The 26863-nt window shown below is 41.7% G+C and overlaps 1 protein-coding gene across 5 annotated transcripts in view; it reads left to right on the top strand.

The window, feature by feature from the left end:
• LOC145342351 (septin-6) overlaps positions 1 to 26863 on the top strand; it is a 65249-nt gene that overhangs the window by 3792 nt on the left and 34594 nt on the right. For 4 of the 5 annotated variants that reach the window (XM_080187862.1, XM_080187860.1, XM_080187861.1 and 1 more), the window contains exon 2: positions 10127 to 10241. In XM_080187862.1, coding sequence (XP_080043988.1) covers positions 10127 to 10241 — 115 coding nt within the window. Of the gene's footprint in view, positions 1 to 10007; positions 10027 to 10126; positions 10242 to 26863 lie in introns of those variants that run through there. The other variant, XM_080187864.1, reaches the window with a different exon arrangement.

The raw sequence follows: 26863 nt of genomic DNA, 5'->3' as shown, positions 1-26863 counted from the left end.
ACCATACCTATAGTAAGAAGTCTCGCGACACCACGTTAAAGTCCAACAGGTTTATTTGGCATTAGCTTTCGGAATCTCAGGCTCCTTCATCAGGTGAGTGAGTCCTGTTTTGAGTGAGTCTTCACTCACCTGATGAAGGAGCCTGAGACTCCGAAGCTAGCGCCAAATAAACCTGTTGGACTTCAACCTGGTGTTGTGAGACTTCTTACTGTGCTTACCCCAGTCCAATGCAGCATCTCCACCTCATGACTACCATACTTATGTCATCTTTCTCCTTGGTGCAGTACCATTACACAATCCTATTCCATTGTCTCCTCAAACATAGTAATCATTCAACTCATTAGCCAATATAGGTGGCTGAGACAGTGGACGTACTTGTAACCTTTATGAAGTGCGAGCAGATCTGTGATGCAATGTTTGTGTGTTTACTGTTTTGCCCTGATTTATTCAATCTGTGTATGTATACATTTTTATTTCATGACACTTTATACCAAAATATTAATAACGTTTTGCGTATTAAGCCTTCTGGCAGTGTAAGTTTAATTAGAAAATGATAATTAGGAATGAGTCAAAGTGTGTGCTATTCTGGCTAGATGATTTTGTTCCCATTTCAAAGAAGACTGCTCAGCACAGCACTTAATTACCTTTTTTATTTCTGATCAGAGTTTTCAGCTTTCTCTCTCCAGACTATGCTGAACCTTTTAATCACAGCTATTGCATTTGCAACATTCTCTTATCCCCCACTTTGCATCCATTCCACTTTCTTTCTAGCCACCCTCTACTTTCAGTCTGATTTCCCTTTGAGCTTTTGGAATGAAATCAGGAAATAAAAAAGATCTAACCTGGTTATGTGTAGCTGTTGCCTGATCTGTGCAGTGCACCTCTAACCATTCCTATAGATGTTTAATAATGCTCATGTTGTCTCACTGGAAGTTGCCAGTTTACACTCCATTCCAGCACTGAGATTTCCCCTTGCATAGAATTTACAGTACAGAAACAGACCATTTGACCCAACTGCATTGTGCTCCTCAAGAATATCTTCCCACCCTACAACAGCAAATTTTTATATTCCTTTCCCTATCACGTAGTTATCTAGCTTCTCCCTAAAAACAGCCACACTCCTAGCTTCAACTATTCCCTCTGGTAGCGTGTTCCACGTTTGAATCAGCCTGGGAAACAAGTTCCTCCTGCCTTCTCTGTTGGATTTATTAGTGGCCATTTTTTATTTATGAGCCCCAGTTTTAGTCTGGCCCATCTGTCTACACTTCCTGCTGCCTTGGCAAAGCAACCAGCATAAATAAGGATCCCAAGTACCGCAGACATTTTCTCCCTCCACCTTCTTCCATCAGGGAAAAAAATACAAAAATCTGAGATCACGTACCAACCTACTTAAGAACAGCTTCTTCCCTGCTATCGTCAGACTTTTGAATGGACCTACCTCGCATTAAGTTGATCTTTTTCTACACCCTAGCTCTGACTGTAACACTACATTCTTGTTTCCTTCTCTATGAATGGTATGCTTTGTCTGTATCGCGAGTAAGAAAAAAATACTTTTCACTGTGTATGCTAATACATAAGAACATAAGAAATAGGAGCAGGTAGGCCATCCAGCCCTTTGAGCCTGCCCCGCCATTCAATAAGATCATGGCTGATCTGTCGCTGCTCAGTTCCACTTTCCCGCCCTCTCCTCATAACCCTTAATCCCCTCTCCTATCAAAAACCCATCAACCCGCGTCTTAAAAATATTTAGCGAGGCAGCCTCCACCACTTCAACGGGCAGAGAATTCCAGAGATTCACCACCCTTTGAGTGAAGAAGTTCCTCCTCAACTCCGTTCCTGCTGCAGTTTTTCGCCCCGTAAGTAATAGTCCTTCCTACCATTCTTCCTACCAAAGTGGACCACCTCACACTTGCCAACATTAAATTCCATTTGCCATTTCCTGGCCCATTCGCCCAGCCTATCTAGATCCTTCTGCAGACTCTCCGCACCCTCCGCACAATTTGCCGTTCCCCCAATCTTGGTGTCATCAGCAAATTTCGACACCCTACACTCGGTTCCCTCCTCCAGATCATCTATATAAATGGTAAAAAGCTGAGGCCCCAGCACCGACCCCTGGGGCACTCCACTAGTCACCATCCGCCAATCCGAATAGCACCCGTTGACCCCCACTCTCTGCCTCCTATTTGACAACCAATCCTCTATCCACGCTAACGCCCTACCCCCAACTCCATGTCCCTCGACCTTCTGCAATAACCTCTTGTGAGGCACTTTGTCAAACGCCTTCTGAAAATCTAGAAAGACCACATCCACCGGCTCTCCTCTATCCACCGCCCTAGACACATCCTCATAGAACTCCAGTAAATTTGTCAGACACGACTTCCCTTTAATGAAACCGTGCTGCGTCTGCTCTATCAAGCAATTCCCTTCAAGATGCCTCGCAATTTCCTCCTTAATGACAGATTCTAACATTTTACCTACCACAGACGTTAAACTAACCGGCCTATAATTCCCCGCCTTTTGCCTGGCACCCTTCTTAAACAATGGCGTAACATTAGCCGTTTTCCAATCATCCGGCATGTGACAATAAATCAAATCAAAAGTTAAAGACGTCCGTCAGGTCATCCCTGGACTATCTCTTAAGAGCTTCAGCCTTTTTGATAGTTACAGTCCAGCATTAATATCTGAGATGATCCAGATGTGAGTATTTTAACACAATCACAATGAGTCATACAAGCATGACTATTCCTGTTAGCTTTGCTCAGAGTGCTTGGCTGAGAATTTTTTTTTTCTGGTGTGTTCCTGGTACCTGCATTTAGTCTAATACTGGAAAATCTAATCGGGTTGAACAATTGCATCGACTGATGCTTCAGTCTTATTTTAGATTCGGATAACTGTGCAAATTCATAGCCTCCTCAGCACACAGTTTTGAGTGGAGAACTAAGTACAGAAGAACTGTTGAGAAGCTAGTTCTGGGCAGAACACAAAGGCCATTTTGTTGGTCCTTTGAAAACTACATATGGTAGAGAACTGAGGCACATATTAGACACACTAGCCTTTCTCCTCTGGAAGCCAGCTGTAAGGGCCTTTGTATGAAATGTGTTTGGGCTGCCACAATGCTGCACTTGACCTGGGGTTGCTTGATGCTGGCAGTAGATACCTAAATTGAGATCATCCTTGTCTTAATGAGCATTTTTTAAAAAATGTAATCTATACGCTAACTTGTATGAATTTGGAAAGATCTAAGCAAATACAGAAATTTTGAAATTATTTGTCAGGACTTGATCTTCAAAGTATCAAAACTGGGAATTTACAAGCAATCTGCAAAGGTCCTTCACCAAACAGCAGTTAAACTTAATTGATGGTTTGTGTAGCCCACTTCCTCAGATGATTAATAATTTTAAAGAGAAAGGCAAGGGTAGCAGCCAAATCCAGGCAATGAATATATAATGCTCTGATGCACCTGTCTGGCTCTGATGAGGGGTCATCAGACTTGAAACATTTGTTCTATTCTGTCTCCATAGATGCTGTTAGATCTGGTGAGATTTTCCAGCATTTTCTGTTTTTGTTTCAGATTCTAGCATCCGCGATTATTTTTGAAAGAATCATGCATGCAAAATGTGCCAGTCTTGTTTTTTTTGATTGTCTCGATAATGTTAACGTTATTCATAAAACATTAGCAAAACACAGCTTGGTTTTTGTGATTTTTTTTTCAAAAAAAAGCTTGTTATTTTGTTCCTGCTTTGCTAATCTTGATGATTTGAGCAGGAGAGCAGAATTTACATGCAGCTGCCAAGTTACTGGACTTGCCCCCGCAAATGGCCAACGATATACTGTGGAATGTGCTTTTTGGACCATTTCCCTCCTGTGACCTGAGCAGTGATCTTGGTTAAATGCAGATCTGCCTCAGCAGCTTAAAAACCTTACTCCAAATAAAGCATGGACAGTGTCATGGAGCAGTATCTGGTGAAACCGGATTACAGTTTCCAGATTTTCAGTGCTGTATAAATTCTGATACTGTTTAAGGGCTTAGTGTGGAAATTCATTTACTTTTTACTTGAGCGTCCTTCAAACTGTGAAGCAAAGTGTAATGGCGATGACTGTGTAAAACAGAAACTGCAGGGAGCATAAAGAGGAAACAGGAAACCACATTCAAACTGTCTTTCCGCCTGCCTAGTCTGCCTCTCTTTATTTCTGATTGAAATCACCTTGTTTAACATCTTGCGGTGCATTGCTTGCAGATTTGTTTTGTAGATTAAACTTTGGTGAAGTGATATAGCTTTTAGAATGGAAGATTGCTTTTTCCAATGCCAGCCTAACATCAAGGCTGTTAAAAGGTACCTGTGGAAACACGTTGATTTGGACCTCACATTTATCAAAAGTAATTTGTTTCCATTTTTTTTAAAGGCGGAAAGGAGTGGGAGATAAGAGTTCTTCAGATTGGCTCACAATGGTGACATATCTCCCACTATAGCATTATGTCCTGTGAGCTAATGAAGATTTCTGATGCTCCAATTCATTCCATCTAGTGACACTACCAAGGAATTTCAAAATTGACCAATCTGTGTCAACTAAAGTTAAATAATTCCTGGGACAGACTTACTGAAAAAGAGAAAAAAGCTTGTATTACCAGAAGTTTTTGCCATCCTGTTCCTGTAATCACCGCCTGATTTATTTCTTGACCTGCAGGGCTGGTTAGATCTGTTTGTTGTCTAAGTGTACCCGACAATGTAGTTTTATGTACATTGTATTCACTCCCGTCTTGGTCCAGTCGGTAATTCACTTGGGTCATAAAAACCTCAGAAATATGGGATTGTGGGCTGAAACAGCACTGTGGGTCTTGACCGTATAATCCAGACTGACACTGCACTGCACTGCACCGCTGAGGGATTGCTATATTCACAGATGTACCATTCTTCTGTTGGCCTCATTTCATGGTTCAAGTGAATGTTAAAGATCCATTGGTAGCAATTGAAGACCAAGGAATCCTTCCCGCCACCAATGTCAAAAACAGATTAACTGTTCATTCCTCTTGAAACTATTTGCAGAACAGCTGCTGTGGCGAAAGGGATTCCAATTTTTTGTATGTGAGAAGTTTGAGGGATACGGATTTAAATAAATCCAAGAAAGTTTCCATATACAGTTGATACAGCGAGAAATAATTGTGAGTGGGGGTCAACGGGTGCTATTCGGATTGGCGGATGGTGACTAGTGGAGTGCCCCAGGGGTCGGTGCTGGGGCCTCAGCTTTTTACCATTTATATAGATGATCTGGAGGAGGGAACCGAGTGTATAGTGTCGAAATTTGCTGATGACACCAAGATTGGGGGAACGGCAAATTGTGCGGAGGGTGTGGAGAGTCTGCAGAAGGATCTAGATAGGCTGGGCGAATGGGCCAGGAAATGGCAAATGGAATTTAATGTTGGCAAGTGTGAGGTGGTCCACTTTGGTAGGAAGAATGGTAGGAAGGACTATTACTTACGGGGCGAAAAACTGCAGCAGGCGACGGTGCAGAGGGACCTCGGGGTCCTTGTGCATGAGTCGCAAAAACCCAGCTTGCAGGTGCAGCAGGTGGTCAGGAAGGCGAATGGGATGCTGGCCTTCATAGCAAGGGGGATTGAATATAAAAGTAGGGAGGTCTTGCTGCAGCTGTATAGGGCATTGGTGAGGCCGCAACTGGAGTACTGTGTGCATTTTTGGGCGCCGCACCTGCGCAAAGATATTTTGGCCTTGGAGGGAGTGCAGAGGAGGTTTACTAGGCTGATGCCGGAGTTGAGGGGGTTGAGCTATGAGGAGAGGCTGAATAAACTGGGCTTGTACTCGTTAGAGTTTAGAAGAATGAGAGGAGATCTCATTGAGACGTATAAGATGATGGATAGGATAGAGGTGGAAAGACTCTTCCCGCTCAAAAAAGACAATAGGACTAGGGGGCACAGCCTCAAGATAAAAGGGGGGTGGTTTAAAACGGAGTTGAGGAGGAACTTCTTCACTCAAAGGGTGGTGAATCTCTGGAATTCTCTGCCCGTTGAAGTGGTGGAGGCTGCCTCGCTAAATATTTTTAAGACACGGGTTGATGGGTTTTTGATAAGAGAGGGGATTAAGGGTTATGGGGAGAGGGCGGGAAAGTGGAACTGAGCAGCGACAGATCAGCCATGATCTTATTGAATGGCGGGGCAGGCTCGAAGGGCTGGATGGCCTACTCCTGCTCCTATTTCTTATGTTCTTATGTTCATTCCCTCCATTTTACAATTTAAAATATAATCTTTCTCCTTTCATTAATTCATACAATTGCACTTTAAATGAGTCTGAGTTGTCTCCCCTATCCTAACAGACTATTCCAAGTGTTAACATCTGTCTCACCTGTTCTGAATTTTTCCTTCCATTACTGCCTTGTTCCAGTGTGCTGTGCTCTGGATGCTGATTTAAGATCCCATCCAATCCACCTCCTTTTAGAGCTTAGGAGCTGGCCTGACCAGGGAACGGTTTTGTGTTTGGAACCTTCCTTGTCCCCCTCGACTGATCGAACGGTATAATGTAGTTTCTCCATTTAGTTTGTTTGACATTCGAAGGGCTGAATCTGTGGCCTGTATTTGTCCCTGCGATGTTTGGTAGCTCTCCGGTTGTCAATATGGAATTTCATTAACAATAATTAGCCCACTTGGCAATTTTTGTTTTTGTAACTCCCTCCCTGAATCAGTTTTCAAATTTGACCGACCGCGTTGGGTTTCTGAATGGCTCGCGCAGATTGGAAACAATAAAAAAAGCCCCAAAACTGATCCCACCGCTTTCCACTCAGCATTTCTCCCTCTATTCGGACATTTCCTTTAACAGTATTAATTTTAGTTGCATTGATACATAGGGGGAATTTTGATGGGCTTTTTTGGAAATAGTGTGTTTTTCACTAATGCCACTTCCTCAAAAAAAAAGTCTGTGAACTGAGTTGGGCAAGACATTTCCAAAGCTGCGATGGCTGTTCGTCAGATAGTGAATGTATGTATTGTGATACGCAAGGTTCTTTTCCTCTTGGTCGTTGTTTACGTGTACACACGATGATTGATTTAATTATTTTACCAATATCGATGCAAGATTTATGAACCTATAGTTGCCTGGCTGAGATTTGACTCTTTGTTAAATAGGAATGTCAGTAGCGTGCTATGGTGTAATATTAAACCATTAGACATTGCTGTCACTTCAATGCCAGTGACACCAGTAACTGGGCTGGAGATGGATACTTCACTGATGTGCAGTGCACAAACTGATCAATCATCCATTGGTGAATTTATAATTCAATCAAATACAATGATCCTTCCCTTGTCAATCAGTGTGGTTTTGTAACTACTTTGCCATCTTTACCAGCCTCTATTCAATTGGGATGCTTCTGCAGTTGAATCTGCGGGGGTTCCTTTGAACAGAATTGCATCCAAAAGCTGAGCTGGGACATTTTTTATTTGGTATTGGATGTTTGCCTAATGGATTTAATTGCAGTAGTTGACTGCAAGGTACTGAAACGGGGCAGATAGTTAATTGTGATTTGACATAATTTGACATCAAGTCATCCCTGGCAATTGGTGCCCCACAAGGAGGCTGTGTTCTCAGCCCTTACTATACTCCTTATACACCTATGACTGTGTGACTCGATTTTCAAGTTTGCTGACGACACCACCGTAGTGGGTCAGATCTCTAACAATGATGAGACAGAGCATAGAAATGAGATAAAGAATCTGGTGAACTGGTGCAGCAATAATAATCTCTCCCTCAATATCAACAAAATGAAGGAGATTGTCATCAACTTCAGGCAGCATAGTGGAGAACATGCTCCTTCTATATCAACAGGGAGGAAGTAGAAATGGTCGAAAGCTTCAGGATTTTAGGTGTTCAGATCATCGCCAACCTGTCCTGGTTTCCCCCACCCCTCCATGCCAACACTATAGTTGAGAAAGCACACCAACACCTCTGCTTTCTCAGAAGACTAAGGAAATTTGGCATGTCAGCTATGACTCTCTCCAACTTTTACGGATGCGCCATAGAAAGCATTCTTTCTGATTATATCACAGCTTGGTATGGCTCTTGCTCTACCCAAAACTGCAAGAAACTACAAAAGATCATGACTGTAGCCCAATCTGTTATGCAAATCAGCCTTCCATCCATTGACTCTGTCTACACTTCCTGCTGCCTCAGCAAAGCAGCCAGCATAATTAAGGACCCCGTGCACTCTGGACATAAGCTGTACCACCTTCTTCCGTTGTGAAAAAGATACAAAAATTTGAGGTCACGTACCAATCGACTGAAGAACAGCTTCTTCCCTGCTGCCATCAGACTTTTGAATGGACCTACCTTGCATTAAATTGATCTCTCCCTTCATCCTAGCTACGACTGTAACACTATATTTTGCACTCTTCTCGTTTCCTTCTCTATGAATGGTATGCTTTGTCTGTATAGCACGCAAGAAACAATACTTTTCACTGTATGTTAATACACGTGACAATAAATCAAATATCCATGCAATACTATTTAGTGAAATAATATAATCCATTAATGTGTGGTTTTCCTCTGGATACCACTGTCAGTGACTAGGTAATGAATTTAATGCTTGCAAATAAAGCATTAATTACATTTTTACATGTAGTTAAAATCTGAAGGCCAGTGGTTGGGGCTGGAATCAGGCGGATATACAATAATAGTGTTGCTATATATTGGATACTCTTACATTATGATTGCTGTCTAGGGGAGTGGATTACAGATTCATACTCATTTACAGAGGGGAAACATTCATGTTGTCTTGGGCTGAAGAGTCTCAGCCCTTGCTTGTGTTGCTCTGGGTGTCACTGCAAGGAATGAGGTATGTTTCCCACAGGGATGAAGAATTGGCAGGAGAGTGATTCTGCCTAACCTTACCTTTGGTTTTGACTTTAGTTTTTTTTTAAAGAGCACTTGCATTTTCAATAAAGAATGGCTCCTGTGTTCTTTCAGGGGTAATCTATTCTAGATCAAGAAAGGATATGAAACATGTGTTAAACATATTTTTGTATAGGCTAGAAATGAGGGGGAGAGGGGAAAGATGATGTAGCGAAGAACAGAAACCAAATTGTCTAACACAATGATCCGCAATGTTTTATTACATCTAGGAGTCAAGTAGATTCAGCTGCTGAATGCTGATGGATGTTTGCTTCCCTGTGAGTCTTAGCTTGAACTACTTGACATACTATCAACATCACTTTGCTGTATTATGAGTGCACCTTGTCCATATCAGTATTAATCTGAGAAACTAGCATTTCACCCTTGAAACCCATTCCAACTTCCCGTTGTGATGTAACAAATTGTTATGGTTCTAACTGTGTGATGCTGTAACCAGTCAGGTTCCTATCTGACTTGACAGCTGAGTAATTGATGTAACCATAACAACAGAATTTACTCGATTTAAACCGCCCCATCTTCAAACTGTAGTAGTTCCTCTCTTAATGTACCCTGAGGGAACCTAGCAGCAGTTTGTGAAAGCATCTGTTTTTTCAATTAAATCACGCCATTAAAGGTATCTTGTTCAACCCAAGGACGTTGCTTTTGGCTGGGGCAGTAATTTGTCACATTTTATTTTAGGGGAGACACTATCTTTGAACATGGTTGGATGAATTCTGGAAAAGTAGTTAAATTGGTGTTGATTCAGTGTGTGTGGAAGGCTTGAGAGTGTACATTTGCTGCTGTGTGATGGTTAAGTGGTCAACTTTGCAAAAGTTGTTTGGCTCATGATCCGGCAGGTACATGTTATTTTTACAGTCAGCAAATAGATTTGAAGACTAACTAATTGCTGCCTATTAGTGGACAAGATGTCACAATATATTAATCAGCTGCAGTACCAAGGACTGTGACGTGATGTAATTTGGACATTCTGATTGGTTGGGGCTACCCAGTTAGAGCTGGGAGCCCCCTTTTATGTTTTGCATGTAGCTTCTGCCTGGCCATTTGTAAACTAACATCACTAACTTTGTCCTTGTGACAATGTGCCTTCACTTTTCTATTTTGAAGTACTGTACTGGTAATTAGCAATGAACCTCTGAATATGACAGGTGATATTTTCAGCTTGGTACAACTGATGTGACCAGTTACCACCTAATTTGATTTTTCCTGTTTTCCAGTCCGAAGGTGCCCGCAACCTTTCGCTGTCTGGGCACGTTGGCTTTGACAGTATGCCAGACCAGTTAGTCAACAAGTCAGTGTGTCAGGGCTTCTGCTTCAACATCTTATGTGTGGGTGAGTACTTAACTGCAGGCATAGCTGGCTAAATGACTCCATGCTGTTCTGTCTTAATGAACCTAATGCTCTCCAGGCTGAAAGATGATTCTTAAATGGCAGGCATTTATACTTTATTTTTGTTGCTCAGTACTGAGCACTTTCTGTGGTATGTGCTTGTTCAGATGCATTAGAGAACACTCTCACTGCTGCCATAATGGTAACTTCTGAGAAGTCATTTTCCCATCCCTACAAAGATCTGCTTGGATCAAATTGAATGGTGTGGCACAGGCAGAAGGCTGTAGTACTGTCACTGGACTAATAATCCAGAGACCGGGTATGAATCCCACATGGCAAGATGGTGAACTTTGAATTCAGTTAAAACAAACTGGAATTAAAAGTCTGATGTGACCATGAAACCATTATCGATTGTCGTTGAAAACCCATCTGGTTCACTAGGGAAGGAAGTCTGCTGTCCTCACCTGGTCTGGCCGACTTGTGACTCCAGATCCACAGTAATGTGGTTGACTCTTAAATGCCCTTGGGAGTAGGCAATAAATGCTGACCCAGCCAATGATGCTCACATCCCTTCGAAGAATTAAAAAACAGGGTTAAGGAGCTGAATGTTCCTGCTCCTAAATTTCTAGCCCGTGACGTTGCATGTTTGCATTGTACATCTCTTAATGTTGGCCTCAGTGATGACCAAATCAAAAATGGAAACATTAACAATTATGTAACCTGGACTGGCATCTACTGGAAATGGAATAAGATTAAATTGTACTTGCCTTTCGGGGCCATCATGAGAAATCCCTTGTCTCATTGATTGAAACACAGGCCCTAAAGGCATGAGAATTGTATTTTTTTTACTTCATAATATCCTTAATTAAGTCCTTGCCCTGTAGGGGAGTTTAAAATTGCAGTAGTTTTTCCCCTTTGATATATGTAGGCCGTTTTAATTCCAAAGATTCTGAAAATAATTAAACTTTGCTGAATTTCAGTAATTATTCTGTTAGCATCCACTGTGGGTTGAATCTGATTACTGTCTGCTGTTTCTCTCTAGTTTGGACTGGTACACACGGCGGTGATTAATACACTGGATGTGCTTGCGTCATGATCCTATTTTTAAGTGTGGAAATTTCGTGCTTTTTAAAGAATGTGGTTCATTTTTAGATTTTAAAAATGTTGAAATTTGAGGGAGGGAAGGGACTGTGACTATATGTTTGTAAAAATACCCAAACTTGCTGAAGCAAACTTAACACTCGATCCAATTTGTCAGATGCATTTAGACACTGAGATAATTTATACGTGGAGTAACTGAATTACTGAGTACGGCTCTTGTTTCTGAATCAGGAGGGATCAAGCACCACTATAAGATTTGAGCATGTAATTTTAGGCTGAAAGTTGTGGTGACCAAAGGCTCTGATGTTTTGAGTGAGATATTAAACAAGCTCCTGTCTGCCTGCTCAGGTGGATATAAAGGAACCCCCAGGGCATCGTTCAAAGAATGTGCAGGGTTTACTTCTCCCCAGTTGCAACTGCAGTTGCCTAATATAAACTGAATTGTTTTGAGAATTGCATTACCTTCCTGCCAACTTTTTGGCTGTCTGTACTATCTCCCCAGCAGGGAGGATATTCCCAAAGGTGGGGGCATCCAGAACAGGGGTCACAGTCTGAGGGTAAACCATTTAGGAGCGAGGTGAGGAGACATTTCTTCACCCAAAGAGTGGTGAGCCTGTGGAATTCATTACCACAGGAAGCAGTTGATGCCAAAACATTGAATGTATTCAAGAGGCGGCTGGATATAGCACTTGGGGCGAATGGGATCAAAGGTTATGGGGGGAAAAAGCAGGGCTAGGCTAATGAGTTGGATGATCAGCCATGATCATAATAAATGGTGGAGCAGGCTCAAAGGGCCAAATGGCCACCTCTTGCTCTTATTTTCTATGTTTCTGTGTGATCTTTGATCAAAATCACTGGAAACAGCAAAACTTCTCATTTATTTCATTGATGTTTTGGGGACCTTGCATTTAAACTGGCTACTCTTTTTTTCCCTAAATTGCAGAAGGGACTATGCTTCAGATTAACATAATTTGTTGTGAGGTTCTTGGGAAAGATCTGATATTGTGCAAAATGTTATGTAAACACAAGTTCTTTCTTTGCTGAAACATTGAATGATATAGCATTAATCATACTTATCGTGACTGAAAGACTTACATATATATTGCTTGCTTTCTGTGACACGCATTATTGTGCATCTTTTGGTTTCAGTGAAATCTAAAAGGCAAAACATTCCAAGTTGCAAATGCAGTTGCCTTGTATATAAATCAAATTGTTTTGAGAATTGCTACTGTAGCATTAGCTTCTTGGCAACTTTGTGGCTGTGTCTACTATCTCATCACTAAGCATGCAGATATTTCTATTGGGAATGCAAAGTAATGATGTTCAGAATTGATGGATGTATAGCTAATGGCCTGATAGAATGGCATTTGTGGATGTGTGCCAGTTCGCGCATCTTTACTGTTTGGCAGTATACCTTCACTTAAGCTGATGCTACAAACAAATATTGTGTGCAAGATGGCTGAATAAACTAGGCTTGTACTCGTTAGAGTTTAGAAGAATGAGGGGAGATCTCATTGAGACGTATAAGATGATGAATGGGATGGATAGGATAGAGGTGGAGAGACTCTTCCCGCTCAAAAAAGACAGTAGGACTAGGGGGCACAGCCTCAAGATAAAGGGGAGGCGGTTTAGAACGGAGTTGAGGAGGAACTTCTTCACTCAAAGGGTGGTGAATCTCTGGAATTCTCTGCCCGTTGAAGTGGTGGAGGCTGCCTCGCTAAATATTTTTAAGAAGCGGGTTGATGGGTTCTTGATAAGAGAGGGGATTAAGGGTTATGGGGAGAGGGCGGGAAAGTGGAACTGAGCCACAACAGATCAGCCATGATCTTATTGAATGGCGGGGCAGGCTCGAAGGGCTAGATGGCCTACTCCTGCTCCTATTTCTTATGTTCTTATGTTCTTATGTTTTGCTTCTGCTAATTCTATGTATTGCTGAAAAAAAATACATTGTCAAAGCTTTTTGACTTGCAGTTAACAGGGCAATTTGTAAGAACACTAAATGTAAAGGGAACAACAATTTACACTGCATGAGAAGAGGGTGATAATTGGTTGGCAAATGGGCTTTGATTGGTAGCACTGTTGCCATGGAGAATGCACAGTGATAATGCCTTTACCAATCAGAGTCCTATTGCCCTCTCTTCTCATTCAGTATAAATTGTTGTTGTAATGATTAAGAACTTGAATGATGGAGCCACATATCCAAATTGCTGATAGAAAAAAAGATTGGAGGTTGTAAACCATGTCAGTGTAAGTGTAAAATTGCAATGAGATATTGGTCAGTTAAATGAATAGGTGACACTGTGACAAATGGGTTTTAATGTAGGCAAAAGTGGCTTCATCCACTTTGGACCTAAAATGGATAGAACAGGATACTTTCTCAATGTGTTATCATTTGCAAGGTCAAACCAGCATAACAAATAATTCTATTTTCTGTGGTAGAAACACTGGAGGTCCAAAGAATTTTGGAGTCTAGGTATGTTGAACATTAAAATGTCAACAACAGACCCTGAAAATAATCAAGAATGGAATCTAAAAGTCTTATGGCACAGTAGTAGTGTCCCCATCTCAGGGCCAAAAGCTCCAGGTTTAAGTCCCACCACAGGATTTGATGGCCACAAGACGTGTTTGGCCATGTACCCAGAACAGGTCGATTATCAGTTTTTATATCCCTCCAGCACTGGCAGACAGTAAAGAGTGGGTGGAGTTACCTGGTCAGCCATACTGCGGAAGGCAACAGCAAACTGAATCATTGGCGAGAATGCATTATAGCATTAGAATAATATCTGAACTTCAGGTTAAGCTATGAGAAGAGATTGAACAAACTGTTTGTATTCTCTGGAATTTAGATGATTAAGTGATGATTTGATTGAAAGTTTCAAGGTACCAAGGGGACAGTTGGAGTAGGTTGGGAGAAGCTATTATTACAAGTTGAGAAATCTGGGACTAAGGGGCAAAGTTGGATCTTTCAAATGTTTTTTTTTAGGTAACCATTCTTCACAGAAAGGGTACTGGAAGGTTGGAATTGCCTTCTGAAAATGACCATTGAGATTTATAGATTTTTGTCAACATTGAGGATTATGGGGCAAAAGCTCTATATAGAGTGAAGTTCCAGATCAGTCATGCTCTTGCTGAGAATGGAACAAACTCAAGGGGCTGAATGACCTCCTCCTGTTCCTGTGTTTTCTTGTTCCTAATGCAATTCAGAAATATATTTTGAATTTGTTATAACCCATATGGGCCAAAGACTGATTTTTGTTGACCATATCACTAAGTGCCTGTTAACTTGCCATTGTTAGGTCACAGATTTAGATTTGAATGAGTTACAGTACTGTAACTCACTGAAAGAGATATAGTGATCTTGCTTTGTACAGAGAGGATATAAATTGTTACATTCTTTGCATTGCCTTCAATCTTTTGAAGGATAAAGTCCTTCAGCAGTTTGATCTTGCAAGTCACAAGACAGCCTTTTTATACAAGTGAGAAAGTTCAGATATTTGCAGTGCTAAGAGGAGATTGGCAGAGAAAACAGTGCTCACATTTGCATGGCTCTGCCTAGCCACTTTCTGTACCTTTATTGAGATAAGATACCAGAGAAATGCAAACGTGCTCCCGTGATCCTTCAGCGAAAAATTGTTCAAATTCTTGGGTTATTTCCGCCGTCATTTCAGCCCCTAGGTAACTTACTAAATGGTTGGCAGCACCCTCCTGCCTACATTTGATTTTGCCACCTTGCCATTGCAGCTTCAGAAGTAGGGACAATAGATTAGAACTTTGCTTTGTTCCAATGCAAAAGAGCAGATGTGACCATTAAGTTCATTTTAATTTCCTGAATGGTTGATTTACTGATGATTTGTTTTTTCAAAGCTATTAGCATTTATTAACTTTTCTGAACCTTGTCTGTTAGGATGGAGGTCACAGAGCCACTGAACTGGAAATCTAAACTATTGGCAGCTTGTGCCTTTAAAATTTTCTCAAAGATTGCTTGGCTACTTGACCCCAATGTTCCATACTGTTTGTTTCTCAGATCAAATAGGACAACTGTCAGTTGAAAGCTGCAGACTCATTGTTCTTGCATCAGTTACTGATTTGAATAATGGAAGTGATCATTGGGAATCAAACTAAGGATTAACTGTATGAACGTAACCTTGGGAATAGCAACTATTTTAGATTCAGAAGGTGGTGAACACTCTTTTCCCCCCCCAACTTCCCTACCTTGAGTGACATCTTGGTCTTGGTCAACGTTGAAAGCCTCTATGATGTAGTCCTAGCATTTCAGAACACCTTAACGTTCACAAACAAGGCTTAAGTTTAGGACCTTGACATGGATAAAGAATTGGTTGACAGAAAGAAAAGCCAGGGTCCAATTAGGTAAGAGAGAGTAAACTGGGAAACTATAAGGGTATGGGAAAGAGTGCTAGATTTCCACTGGGGGTGGGGGTGATGTTGGTGTCTGGATTTGTTGGTGAAGAAGGTGGGGGTTGGGGAGAAAAGTGATCACATTACTTTTGTGTTCAGCTGACTTGTGATGAAGATCAACATTTCATTACCCTTTTAAGAGGCTGCAAACTAGCTTTCAGTGATTTTTGTACCTGCACACCTGAATCCTTTTCTCCCTAGCTCCCTTTCTCTCACCATTAGGAAATATTCATCTCCGATCCAAATCAGATGACCCCACACTTGCCCACTTTAAATTCCATTGACTCGAAACTGCTCTGCAGCAACCCAGCATACAGCAACAAAACAGCTGAAATGCTAAGCCTACGCTGTCAAAAATATTATAGATCTGAAGTTGCCATGCTGAAGCTATATTGTGCTTCTGTCATCTCGTGTGATCAAAGTGGAGGATACGTTTTTAACAAAATCTATCCAGTGGTGCTGCTTAGATTATTATGTTTCTACCCTAATGAGGATCAAAATCATGCTTGTTTTCGTTTGGGGGAAAATGAAAGGGTGACCATATAACCACAAGCAAAGGCAAATAATTGGGACAGAGTGACCACAACATGGCTTCAATGCAAAAATAGAAAAGGATAATGAAGAGAAACTGGGGACTAGAAAAAGGCTGAACTAAGAAAGGATTTGGTCTAAATTAATCAGACACAAATGCTAACAATAGTTTCCAAATGTGAGGGAGTGCAATATAAATATTCTCACTAGGTAAAATGAGTTGCATTTAACAAGTATTCTGGTATTAAATAGAGCAATCAAAACTAAAATAAGACTTGGTGTATCATATGATAAAGCTAGGGCCAACAAGGATAAAGAAAATCGTGAATATAAGAAGTGCAGTGGCAAAGTGAAAAGGAATTAGATATAACAGGCATTTTATTTACAAAACCTTGCACAATATAAAATTAAAAAAGTCTTTTAAAGGCTTTATTGATATGAAAAGTAAAACAGTGTTAAGAATGTGTAGAACCAGATCAGGGTGAAGGGGTACCTGGTCTCTTTATTTGCCGAGTTTCCTTAACTATTCTTTTAAATTTTTGCTATCAGTTGTCTTAATCATTACTCCATGGTATGGCTTTCCTTTTCTCAGCTTTGCTAGAAGTTCCCTCTCTTGCTTTCTAGCCCCAACTGCTATGAATTCAGCTAAAATTACACTTTTTAAAAAAAAACCTTCCTATTCTAACAGTGCCTCTGGCTGTTAAGAAACAGCTCATTATTTCTCCAACCTCAAGTTTACTTTTGATGCTGTAAACTTCCTCAGCACAACTGGAACACAGTTTGAACTGAAACCTTCCCCCAGACATGCAAATACCTTTGCATGACATGAATCTAATAGGTTTACCCTGACACAGAACCTTTTAATTAATGTATTTGCATTGTTTCAAATATTTAACAACACTAATATAGATCACTTAAAGATACTTCTGTTTTCCTGACAAGAACATAGAGGGGTGAATGAGGAGTGACCTCTCTCCTCTGGTTAGAGCATTAATGCTGAGGGAAAATTTAGGATTGTCACCAGACAATAAAGAATGGTGTTAAGTTAGGAGAAATTGATTCACTCAGACTTATCAGTGAATGTAATGATGCAGAGACCACTGGCATCTTTAAGGGAAGAATGCAGATCCATTTAGGAGAGAGGAGGACAGCAAGATTCATTTTCAATTGGCTAACATAAAGCCAGTAGAAACTCGGTGGGTTAAATGATCCATTGTTGTGCTGCTAACATCTAGTATCCAATAAAAAATTTGGACTGTTTGGTTCTTAAGGTGATTGAGGGAGTTTATTGGTAGTTGTGTTCAACAGTGTGTGGAAGGTCAAGTTTGTTTGGAGCACTAATCTAAGCAACTAAACAATTGAAGGCCAATGAAATATTGGTGCACGCTGGGGAAAGCTAAGTTTGTGGACCAATGCCAAGAAGTCCTCAGTGTATAGAACAATTTACTACATTGAATGGTTCTTTTGAGTAGTAGAGAGGCAACAAAAGGATTGTTTTGGAGGCAGCTGCTGGAATGAAAAAAACTATGCATTTTCTGGAAAATTTAGATAGCTGCTTAAACAGGCTGTCTCTGTTATACCTTAGACAAAAAGCAAAGTTGTTCTCTTAGCTAATATTAATCTTTCAAACAGTATCACTAAGAACAATTAATTGGTCTTTACATTTCTGTTTGTGGGACCTTGCTGAATGAAAATTGCCTGGCTGACATTAAATAGTGACTGCCCTTCAGAAGTACTTCATAAAGTTGAAGCTTATTTATTAGTGTCACAAGTAGGCTTACATTAACACTGCAATGAAGCTACTGTGAAAATCTCTGAGAGGCCACACTCTGGTGTTTATAGAAATGCAGATTTTTCTCTCTAAAATAACTTCCAAGTTCAAAATGCTGAATTCAGGCAATTCAAATTTGTAAGATCAAATCCCTAACTGTGTGCTTCTAGACCTGGCTCTCTTGCTTATACGTCATTATGCTTCACTAAAGTTCCAATTGCAGCACTGGAAAAGGGTAAATATGGATGCAACATTTAAAATGCTGCAGTCTAATCACATGGCAGTGACCTTTGCACCAATTGCTGTGGAACTGATAAGCATTCTGTGCCAGTGTCTAGTTTCACCTTTGAATCTTGTGTGAATTTTTTTTTTGAAGGGGAAGGGCTGGAACCGTGTATGGGGCAGAAAAGCAGAACCTATTCCACACCTGGGGATTTCCATGGGTTTTACCGATAGTTGAATTTGATGTCAGTAATCTGATCTAACGTCCACAATTACAGGCACAATTACTCTCGATCCTTCTTGCCAAGGGGAGCAACTTCTCCCTACTTACCCTGTCCTCGTTGAGTACCTTTGCCAATCTCCTCTCAACTTCCTCTTCTCTCAGGAGAACAGCTCCAGCTTCTCCAATCTGTTCATGTAATTGAAGTTCTTCAACCTTGGAGCCATTCTCATGAATCTTTTCTGCACTCTTCCTAATGCCATCAAATACTTTTTAAAATGTGATGCTCAGAACTAGGCACAGTGCTCTAGTTGAGGCAGAAAAAGTGTTTTTTTTTTAAAAGGTTCACCATAACTTCCTTGCTTTTGTGCTCTCTGTCTTGGTTTATAGAGATCCCGTATATCTTTATAAGCACTTTCCTAACCTCCCTGCCACCTTCCCAACAATTTGTGCATGCACATTCCTAGCTCTCTCTATTACTACACCCTCTTTAGAATTGTGCCCTTTGGTTCTATATAGCTTGTTGCTTCACTTACCAAATGTATCACATCACTACATTAAATTTAACCTGCCACTTATCTGCCGATTTCACCAGCCTCTCTGTCTTTTTGAAATTGACCTCTATCCTCCTCACAGTTCACAATAATTCTATAATTTCTGTTGCCTGCACATTTTGGAATTTTGCCCTACAATTTCAAGCCAAAGTCTTTAATAGAAATGAAAAAGAGCAATGTTCCTGATACTGACCCCCTGGGGAAATATCATCTTCTACTCTGAAAAGTAACTGTTCTCCAACAGAACAAAAGTCAAATACTACAGATTGTTGGATCTGGAATAAAAACTAAAGTTGGTGGATATGCTGAGTGGAGCTGGCAGCGTCTGTGGAGAGAGAGGGGGGACAGAGTTAAACTTTTCAGGTTTATGACTAGTTTTTTTCCTCACTGTGAGAACTCCCACTGTTGTATTTTCCCATGATTATTTTTACCCTGAAATCCGGCCTGGAGAAGGTGCCTTCATTGTATCTAACATCTCAGTCCATGTGTGTGCTGTACATGCCAAGCTGATGTCACAGGTTCAAGGCATGGGTGTCTCTGACTCGTGGGAAAATGAATTATTTGGATTTTGTTTATAATTGGATCTGGATCATTAGGAATGGTGGTGCGGGCTGTACTCTTCGTGCTGTAGCAAAGGTTGGTATTTCACCCCATGTTAACAACTGGACTAATAATCCAGAGACTCAGGCTAATGATAAGGGGAGATGGGTTCAAGCCTCATCAAGACAACTGATGGAATTTAAAGTCAAGAGTTTTACAGCATGAAAAGAGGCTTTTCAATCCACTGTATCTCTGCCAGCCATCAAACAATTTAAATTCACTTCATAGGGTGGCATGTGGCACAGTGGTTAGCACCCGAACGGGCACAGGAGTGTGGCAACTAGGGAATTTTCACAGTGACTTCATTGCAGCGTGAATGTAAACCTAGTTGTGACTAATAAATAAACTTCCTTTTAAAAATTGAAAGCTAGTTCCAGCTGTGTTGACCATGAAGCTTTCATTGATTATTGTAAAAAAAAATGGTTCATAAATATCTTTTGGGGAAGGAGGTCTGCCGTCTTTGCTTGGCCTGGCCTGCATGTGACTCCAGACTTACAGCAATGTGATTGACTCTTCGCTGTCCTTTTGATGTGGTCAGGCAAGCTACTCAGTTCAGAAGCAAATCGGGGTGGACAATAAATGTTGACCTTGCCAGCACACCCATGTCCCAGCTGGGAAATTCCCACTTAGATATGGAGGAAGTGCGCCATTGCGCTGCTGTGCAGCTAATCCTCCTGAAAACTGAGGTGATCGATCAAAGTTTGACCCGTGTCACACACAAACAGACCCTTTTTATTTACTAAAACCAATATTGCAAAAACTCCCCTGTGCATAATCTCCAACAGTTTTTATCACCGAACCGTCATGTGGCTGTTGTACTGTTGGAGCCACAGCAGTAAACGTGAGCTCTTCCAGCGTTGGGTGAATCTGATGCAAACCTCAGCAGAATGGTGTTCATGAATTGTGAAGTGTCATTTAGTTTCACCATCATTTTAAAGTCCCACGCCTATTGAGTTTAAATGATGTTCAAAATAAAAGCTTGTCACCCTCCCCAGATTTACTGGGGTGTTTTGGAACCTGACTTTTTTTTAAGCACACAGAAAAAGTCGGAAACTTTAGGTTTTTTAAATGTACCTTAATGATCCTTATCTATTATATGTATTACTCGCAAGAAATTACTGCTTGTCATATGGCATTTACAAATGATGGGAAAAAGTTAAAACAGAGCAGTTAAATGGCATGAATTGCCAACTGTTTTTTTTTTAACAAGTACTGCCATGTGTGTAATGACTTCAGTCAGGCCATTGAGGTTGGGAGTATGAACTCCCTGATTAGGGGCAGTTTGGCAACACAGCAGTTAGCACTGCTGTTTCACAGCTCCAGGGACTCGGGTTCGATTCCGGCCCCGGGCGACTGAAACTGAGGAGGTGTAAGCTTGTAATGCTTCACAAAACTGCAGCGAGATTTCTGTGTGATGGACTGACTTCCCCATTTGGTGTTCTCTTTAATCACGGGAATTCTGAAAGAATTGATGCAGTAAATCGAAAGAGCAGAGAACATTGTGTGGGTCAGCCAAGCACTGTGGGACTGATTGGGAGGGATGGGAGGTTACCAAAAAGATTGCAGTCAGTTGATGGGCCGATCAGGGAGTCCTTTTCTTGTATTTAACAGGGAGTGTCAGTTCCTCTGGGACTCCCAAAGGTAGACTGCTGACTGATTGCATTCTGTGTACTGCTGTTGGAATTGTAAGTAAAGGGAGTCTGGTGAAGGGACTTTTGCTTCTGAAGACTTATTACAGCATGCACATCATATAAGTGGCAGTTCATTAGACTCAGCTGTACAAAGCCTCATGTTGCCACCCAAGTGTTTCTACATGATTAGTCATAATAAATTCCAAGCATTGGCCCTCGGTGTTAGGTAGTATGCATGTGGAGCAGATTAGCTTTTGGTTTTGATAAAATGCACTTGATTTGAGGAGCAGAGAAAATTGAACAGTGTGAAAACAAAAAGTGCCTGAATTGTGTGTTCACGTCTGGCTGTGTGCTCTGATCAGACGCTCAAATATCACTGTTATCAACATCTTCCATGCCAAATCTCACTTCATTCATATGTCAGTCACCCACTTCTCTAGTATGGTTTCTACACCATGGTGCCTTAGAACAAAGAATAGTACACACAGGAACAGGCCCTTCAGCCCACCAAGTCTTTGTTAAACTTGACAAAGGAATTATCAAGAAATTCTTAAATTCTATTTTGATGCCTTGATCCTGGCGATTGGTTTTGGAATCATTGCTCTATGAACTGAGACCAGGACATTTAGTATCAGATGAGTGTTAATGATCCAATCAAGTCAAAGGTGCAAAATGTGGTTAAAACATTGGAAACTTATTAATTCTGGTGTCTCTTTCATGAATTTTCAAATCTTGACTACGCAGCATCACACAGTGTAAACCTCTTTTAGTTTATTCTATCATGAGACATGGCGGTGGCAGGCAAAGCCCTGCTGCTCATCCCTAATTGCCCTTGAACTGAGTGACCATTTCACAGGGCAGCCAAAATTAACTGCATGGCTGGAGTTCTGGAGTCATATGTAGGCCAGACCAAGTAAATGACTTTTTTGATCCAGATGGGCTTTTACAACAATCAGTGATAGTCTTTCTAATGGTGACCATGAAGCTAACTTTATATTCCATATTTATTAATTGAATTCCAATTCCACCAGCTGCCATGAACCAATATATCCCTGGAGCACTAACCTGGGCTGCTGGATTACAAGTCCATTGATATTACCACTATTTTTGGTTTATTATGTAGGTTGTGATTAGCTGGAAAATGAAGTCAAACCTGGACCCTAGGATGTGCTTTTGAAGATTGTTAATTGGTGTTTTTCAAACTATTTTATTCAGCACCCTACTTCCAACAAATGGCTGTCCATCGCAACCCACGCTGCACTTAGGATGCCTGGTGCCAAGTGCATGTACAGGATGCGCTGACCTGTTTATTCTTGCCTCGTGGTACTGTAGCAAGATTCCCCCTGGAGAGAAAATGGGGGAGGTAAAAGGTCAAGTGATCTTTGGGATCATTTTTGGCAACCCATTTTTCAATAGACATCACCTCCCCCCTCCCGCCCCATACCTTGATAAACACTGCATTAGATGGCCTTGTGCTTCTGTGTAGTACATGGAATAGTGTATGATTAGGTGTAGGTATGAGTATGATTTAGGATTTTGAAGAGATTGAAGTATGCTCAGTATGAATCCCAGATAAACTAATGCAGTTTGTGTAGCTCTGCCGTGTTGCTGTGGCATTGTTGTGGAGATTCAGTGTTTGAGTTCATTGTTGAACAGATGAATAATGACTGACAGATGACTTTAATCAATGAACTAATTTGGAGCTATAACGCATACTTTCTAACAAAATAAGAGAATGACTGCATGTAATATCCCTCGTGCCCTTCCTGGAAATTGTGGTTGAGATAGTTATGAGAGAGGGAGTTTATTTATTTGTTTCACAAGTAGGCTTACATTAACAGGGCAATGACTTTATGATGTGGAGATGCCGGTGTTGGACTGGGGTGGGCATAGTAAGGAGTCTCTCAACACCAGGTTGAAGTCCAACAGGTTTATTTGGTGTCAAAGCTTTCAGAGTGCTGCTGCTTCTCACCTGATGAAGGAACAATGCTCCGAAAGCTTGTGATAGCAAGTAAACTTGTTGGACTGTAACCTGCTGTTGCGATGTCCCACAATGAAGTTACTGTGAATATCAGGCTGTGAGTTTATCTCCGTCATTAAGGTTTTTACGAGGCTCTGTTTTCACAAAGATTTCCTGCCATTTAGATTAAAGGGCATTCTTGTGTCACACTCCCACTCCCACTCTTTTGTTCTCAATGAAATGAACTTCCATTCACTTATGAGCTAATGCTGGAATTATATTGATTTGAAACTGAGAGCCTGATTTTATTGTTACAAATCAATCATGGCATGATTCACCTGCAAGTCTAATGGATCAATTAAGCACTTGGCAACAACTTTTGTGTATTATTTATATGTCAAGAGGTATTATTTATATGTTGAGAGTCAAATGTGTGCTAAGCATCTTGCATTGTGACTAAATTGTGTACATTATGATCACTGGTGGATGATAAATGGAAGACACCAGCTCTAAAACAAAATGAGTTTCAGCAAATCTGACTTGCAGGCGATTTTCTTGAAATGCAGTGAATTCTGACCGGTGTCAAGATGCCATTTTCATGCAAGTAATGGCTGGAATCCCAATGGGATTTGAGCAGTTGCAGAAACTGTAGATATTGCTGCCAGTGAACTTCATTGGCCAATTTCTTGCTAATAGTGCAACCCCAATTTTCGGGAATAAAAACAGGAAATGCTGGAAAAACTCAGCTTGTCCGACAGCATCTATGGAGAGAGGAGAAAGGTTGATGTTTCGAGTCCAGTGTGACTCTTCCTTGAAGAAGGATCACATTTGACTCGTGACGCTGTCTTTCTCTCTCCACAGGGGCCACCAGACCGGCTGAGTTTTACCAGCATTTCTGTTTACACTTCTGATTTCCAGAATCTGCAGCATTTTGTTTTCATTTCACTGCCCATTTTTCAGGAATTTGTCAGGCAAACTGCACCATTCTCTGGATTGTGTCGAGCAAAGACTGAAAATCTCCTGGATTCAGAACAAACGCGCCTCTGTACTCTGCAGCAGTGTGTGTTGGCATGTGTGTGCGCATGTGTACAGACAGAGCCTGTGAACAAACACTCCTACACTGTCCAGTCTCCATTCAGTCTCTGTTCCACGTTCACTGGACGTCACTACTACTCAATCTGGCTCTCGATCTGAAATTTATCATTGTTGGGCAATCCAATAAGAATCAGAGGAAACACATCTGTTCCGGTATGGACACAATCTTGAGCCTTGGGTAGAAAATGCAGACTGCTTTGAAATCACTTCTTTTGCTGCAAGTGTTTTGAGTTGCTGTCTGACACATTGGATGAAAGCTCCCCACTCTCAACTCTGAATAGAGGCTCGGGAAATAAATGGAGGGCTCCTTGACAATAAGTGACCACCAGCTTTCATTTATGTGTGCCAGAGGCTCCTGATTCATGAACTCATCAATAATGATGACTTAAAGGACGCTGATGATGGCTTCAATAATAGAAAATTCTGAGAAAGCACAGCAGCTGTAAAACAAGCAAACACTCTGGGGGCACGTCTTTTGTTAATTCAGGGCTGCGTTATACCCACATTGTGAAGTACATGCTTGTCTTTCTTCTTAATAAATCATAGAACCCCTACGGTGCTCAAGGAGGCCACTTGGCCCACTGAGTCTGCACTGACCACAATTCCACCCAGGTCCTATTCCTATAACCCGTCACATTTACCCTGCTGATCCTTCTGAAACTAGAATCAATTTAGCAAGGCCAATCAACTTAACCTGCACGTCTTTGGACTGTGGGAGGAAACCGGAGCACTCGGAGGAAACACATGCAGAAACGGAGAATGTGCAAACTCCATACAGACAGTGGCCCAAGGCCGGAATTGAACCCAGGTCCCTAGCGCTGTGAGGCAGCAGCACTAAGAACATAAGAAATAGGAGCAGGAGTAGGCCATCTAGCCCTTCAAGCCTGCCCCGCCATTCAATAAGATCATGGCTGATCTGTCGTGGCTCAGTTCCACATTCTCGCCCTCTCCCCATAACCCTTAATCCCCTCTCTTATCAAAAACCCATCAACCCGCGTCTTAAAAATATTTAGTGAGGCAGCCTCCACCACCTCAACGGGCAGAGAATTCCAGAGATTCACCACCCTTTGAGTGAAGAAGTTCCTCCTCAACTCCATTCTAAACCGCCCCCCCTTTATCTTGAGGCTGTGCCCCCTAGTCCTACTGTCCTTTCTGAGCGGGAAGAGTCTCTCCACCTCTATCCTATCCATCCCATTCATCATCTTATATATCTCAATGAGATCTCCCCTCATTCTTCTAAACTCTAATGAGTACAAGCCTAGTTTATTCAGCCTCTCCTCATAGCTCAACCCCCTCAACTCCGGCATCAGCCTAGTAAACCTCCTCTGCACTCCCTCCAAGGCCAAAATATCCTTGCGTAAGTACGGCGCCCAAAACTGCACACAGTACTGCAGCTGCGGCCTCACCAATGCCCTATACAGCCGCAGCAAGACCTCCCTACTTTTATATTCAATCCCCCTCACTATGAAGGCCAGCATCCCATTCGCCTTCCTGACCACCTGCTGCACCTGCAAGCTGGGTTTTTGCGACTCATGCACAAGGACCCCGAGTTCCCTCTGCACCGTCGCCTGCTGCAGTTTTTCGCCACGTAAGTAATAGTCCTTCCTACCATTATTCCTACCAAAGTGGACCACCTCACACTTGCCAACATTAAATTCCATTTGCCATTTCCTGGCCCATTCGCCCAGCCTATCTAGATCCTTCTGCAGACTCTCCACACCCTCCGCACAATTTGCCGTTCCCCCAATCTTGGTGTCATCAACAAATTTCGACACCCTACACTCGGTTCCCTCCTCCAGATCATCTATATAAATGGTAAATAGCTGAGGCCCCAGCACCGACCCCTGGGGCACTCCACTAGGTACCAACCGCCAATCCGAATAGCACCCATTGACCCCCCACTCTCTGCCTCCTATTTGACAACCAATCCTCTATCCACGCTAACACCCTACCCCCAACTCCATGTCCCCTGACCTTCTGCAATAACCTCTTGTGAGGTACCTTGTCAAACGCCTTCTGAAAATCCAGAAAGACCACATCCACCGGCTCTCCTCTATCCACCGCCCTAGACACATCCTCATAGAACTCCAATAAATTTGTCAGACACGACTTCCCCTTAACGAAACCGTGCTGCGTCTGCTCTATCAAGCAATTCCCCTCAAGATGCCTCGCTATTTCCTCCTTGCACTAGCCATTGTAACCACTGTAAATGCTGAATGATGGCAATTTTCTTTTCTGTTTTTCTAATTTCAGCTTTTTTAAGCAGTTGCTGATTTTTACCCCCCCCCCCCCCCCCCCCCACCCCACCCTCCTTGCAGTTTTGGCTTTGTTCCCTAGAAAACTTTTATTAAATTTGTTTAATCTGTTTTCAATCGAAATGATCAGATGTTCAGGTGATCTAGTGAACTGCTTGGTGCTGTAATGTGGTTTGCCTGTGGTAGGGGCTGGGGTGGGGGAAGGGGATCATGGGGTGGCAGTATAGGATGGGGGGGCTGGTGGATGAGGGATGTGATTTGCCATGTAA

This window comes from Carcharhinus amblyrhynchos, chromosome 4, assembly GCF_965287045.1.
Source record: "Carcharhinus amblyrhynchos chromosome 4, sCarAmb.v2.hapA, whole genome shotgun sequence".
In the NCBI taxonomy this organism is placed as follows: Eukaryota; Metazoa; Chordata; class Chondrichthyes; order Carcharhiniformes; family Carcharhinidae; genus Carcharhinus; species Carcharhinus amblyrhynchos.
The sequence above is the reverse complement of the archived record's forward strand: the minus strand, read 5'-3'. Positions and strand labels throughout refer to the sequence as shown.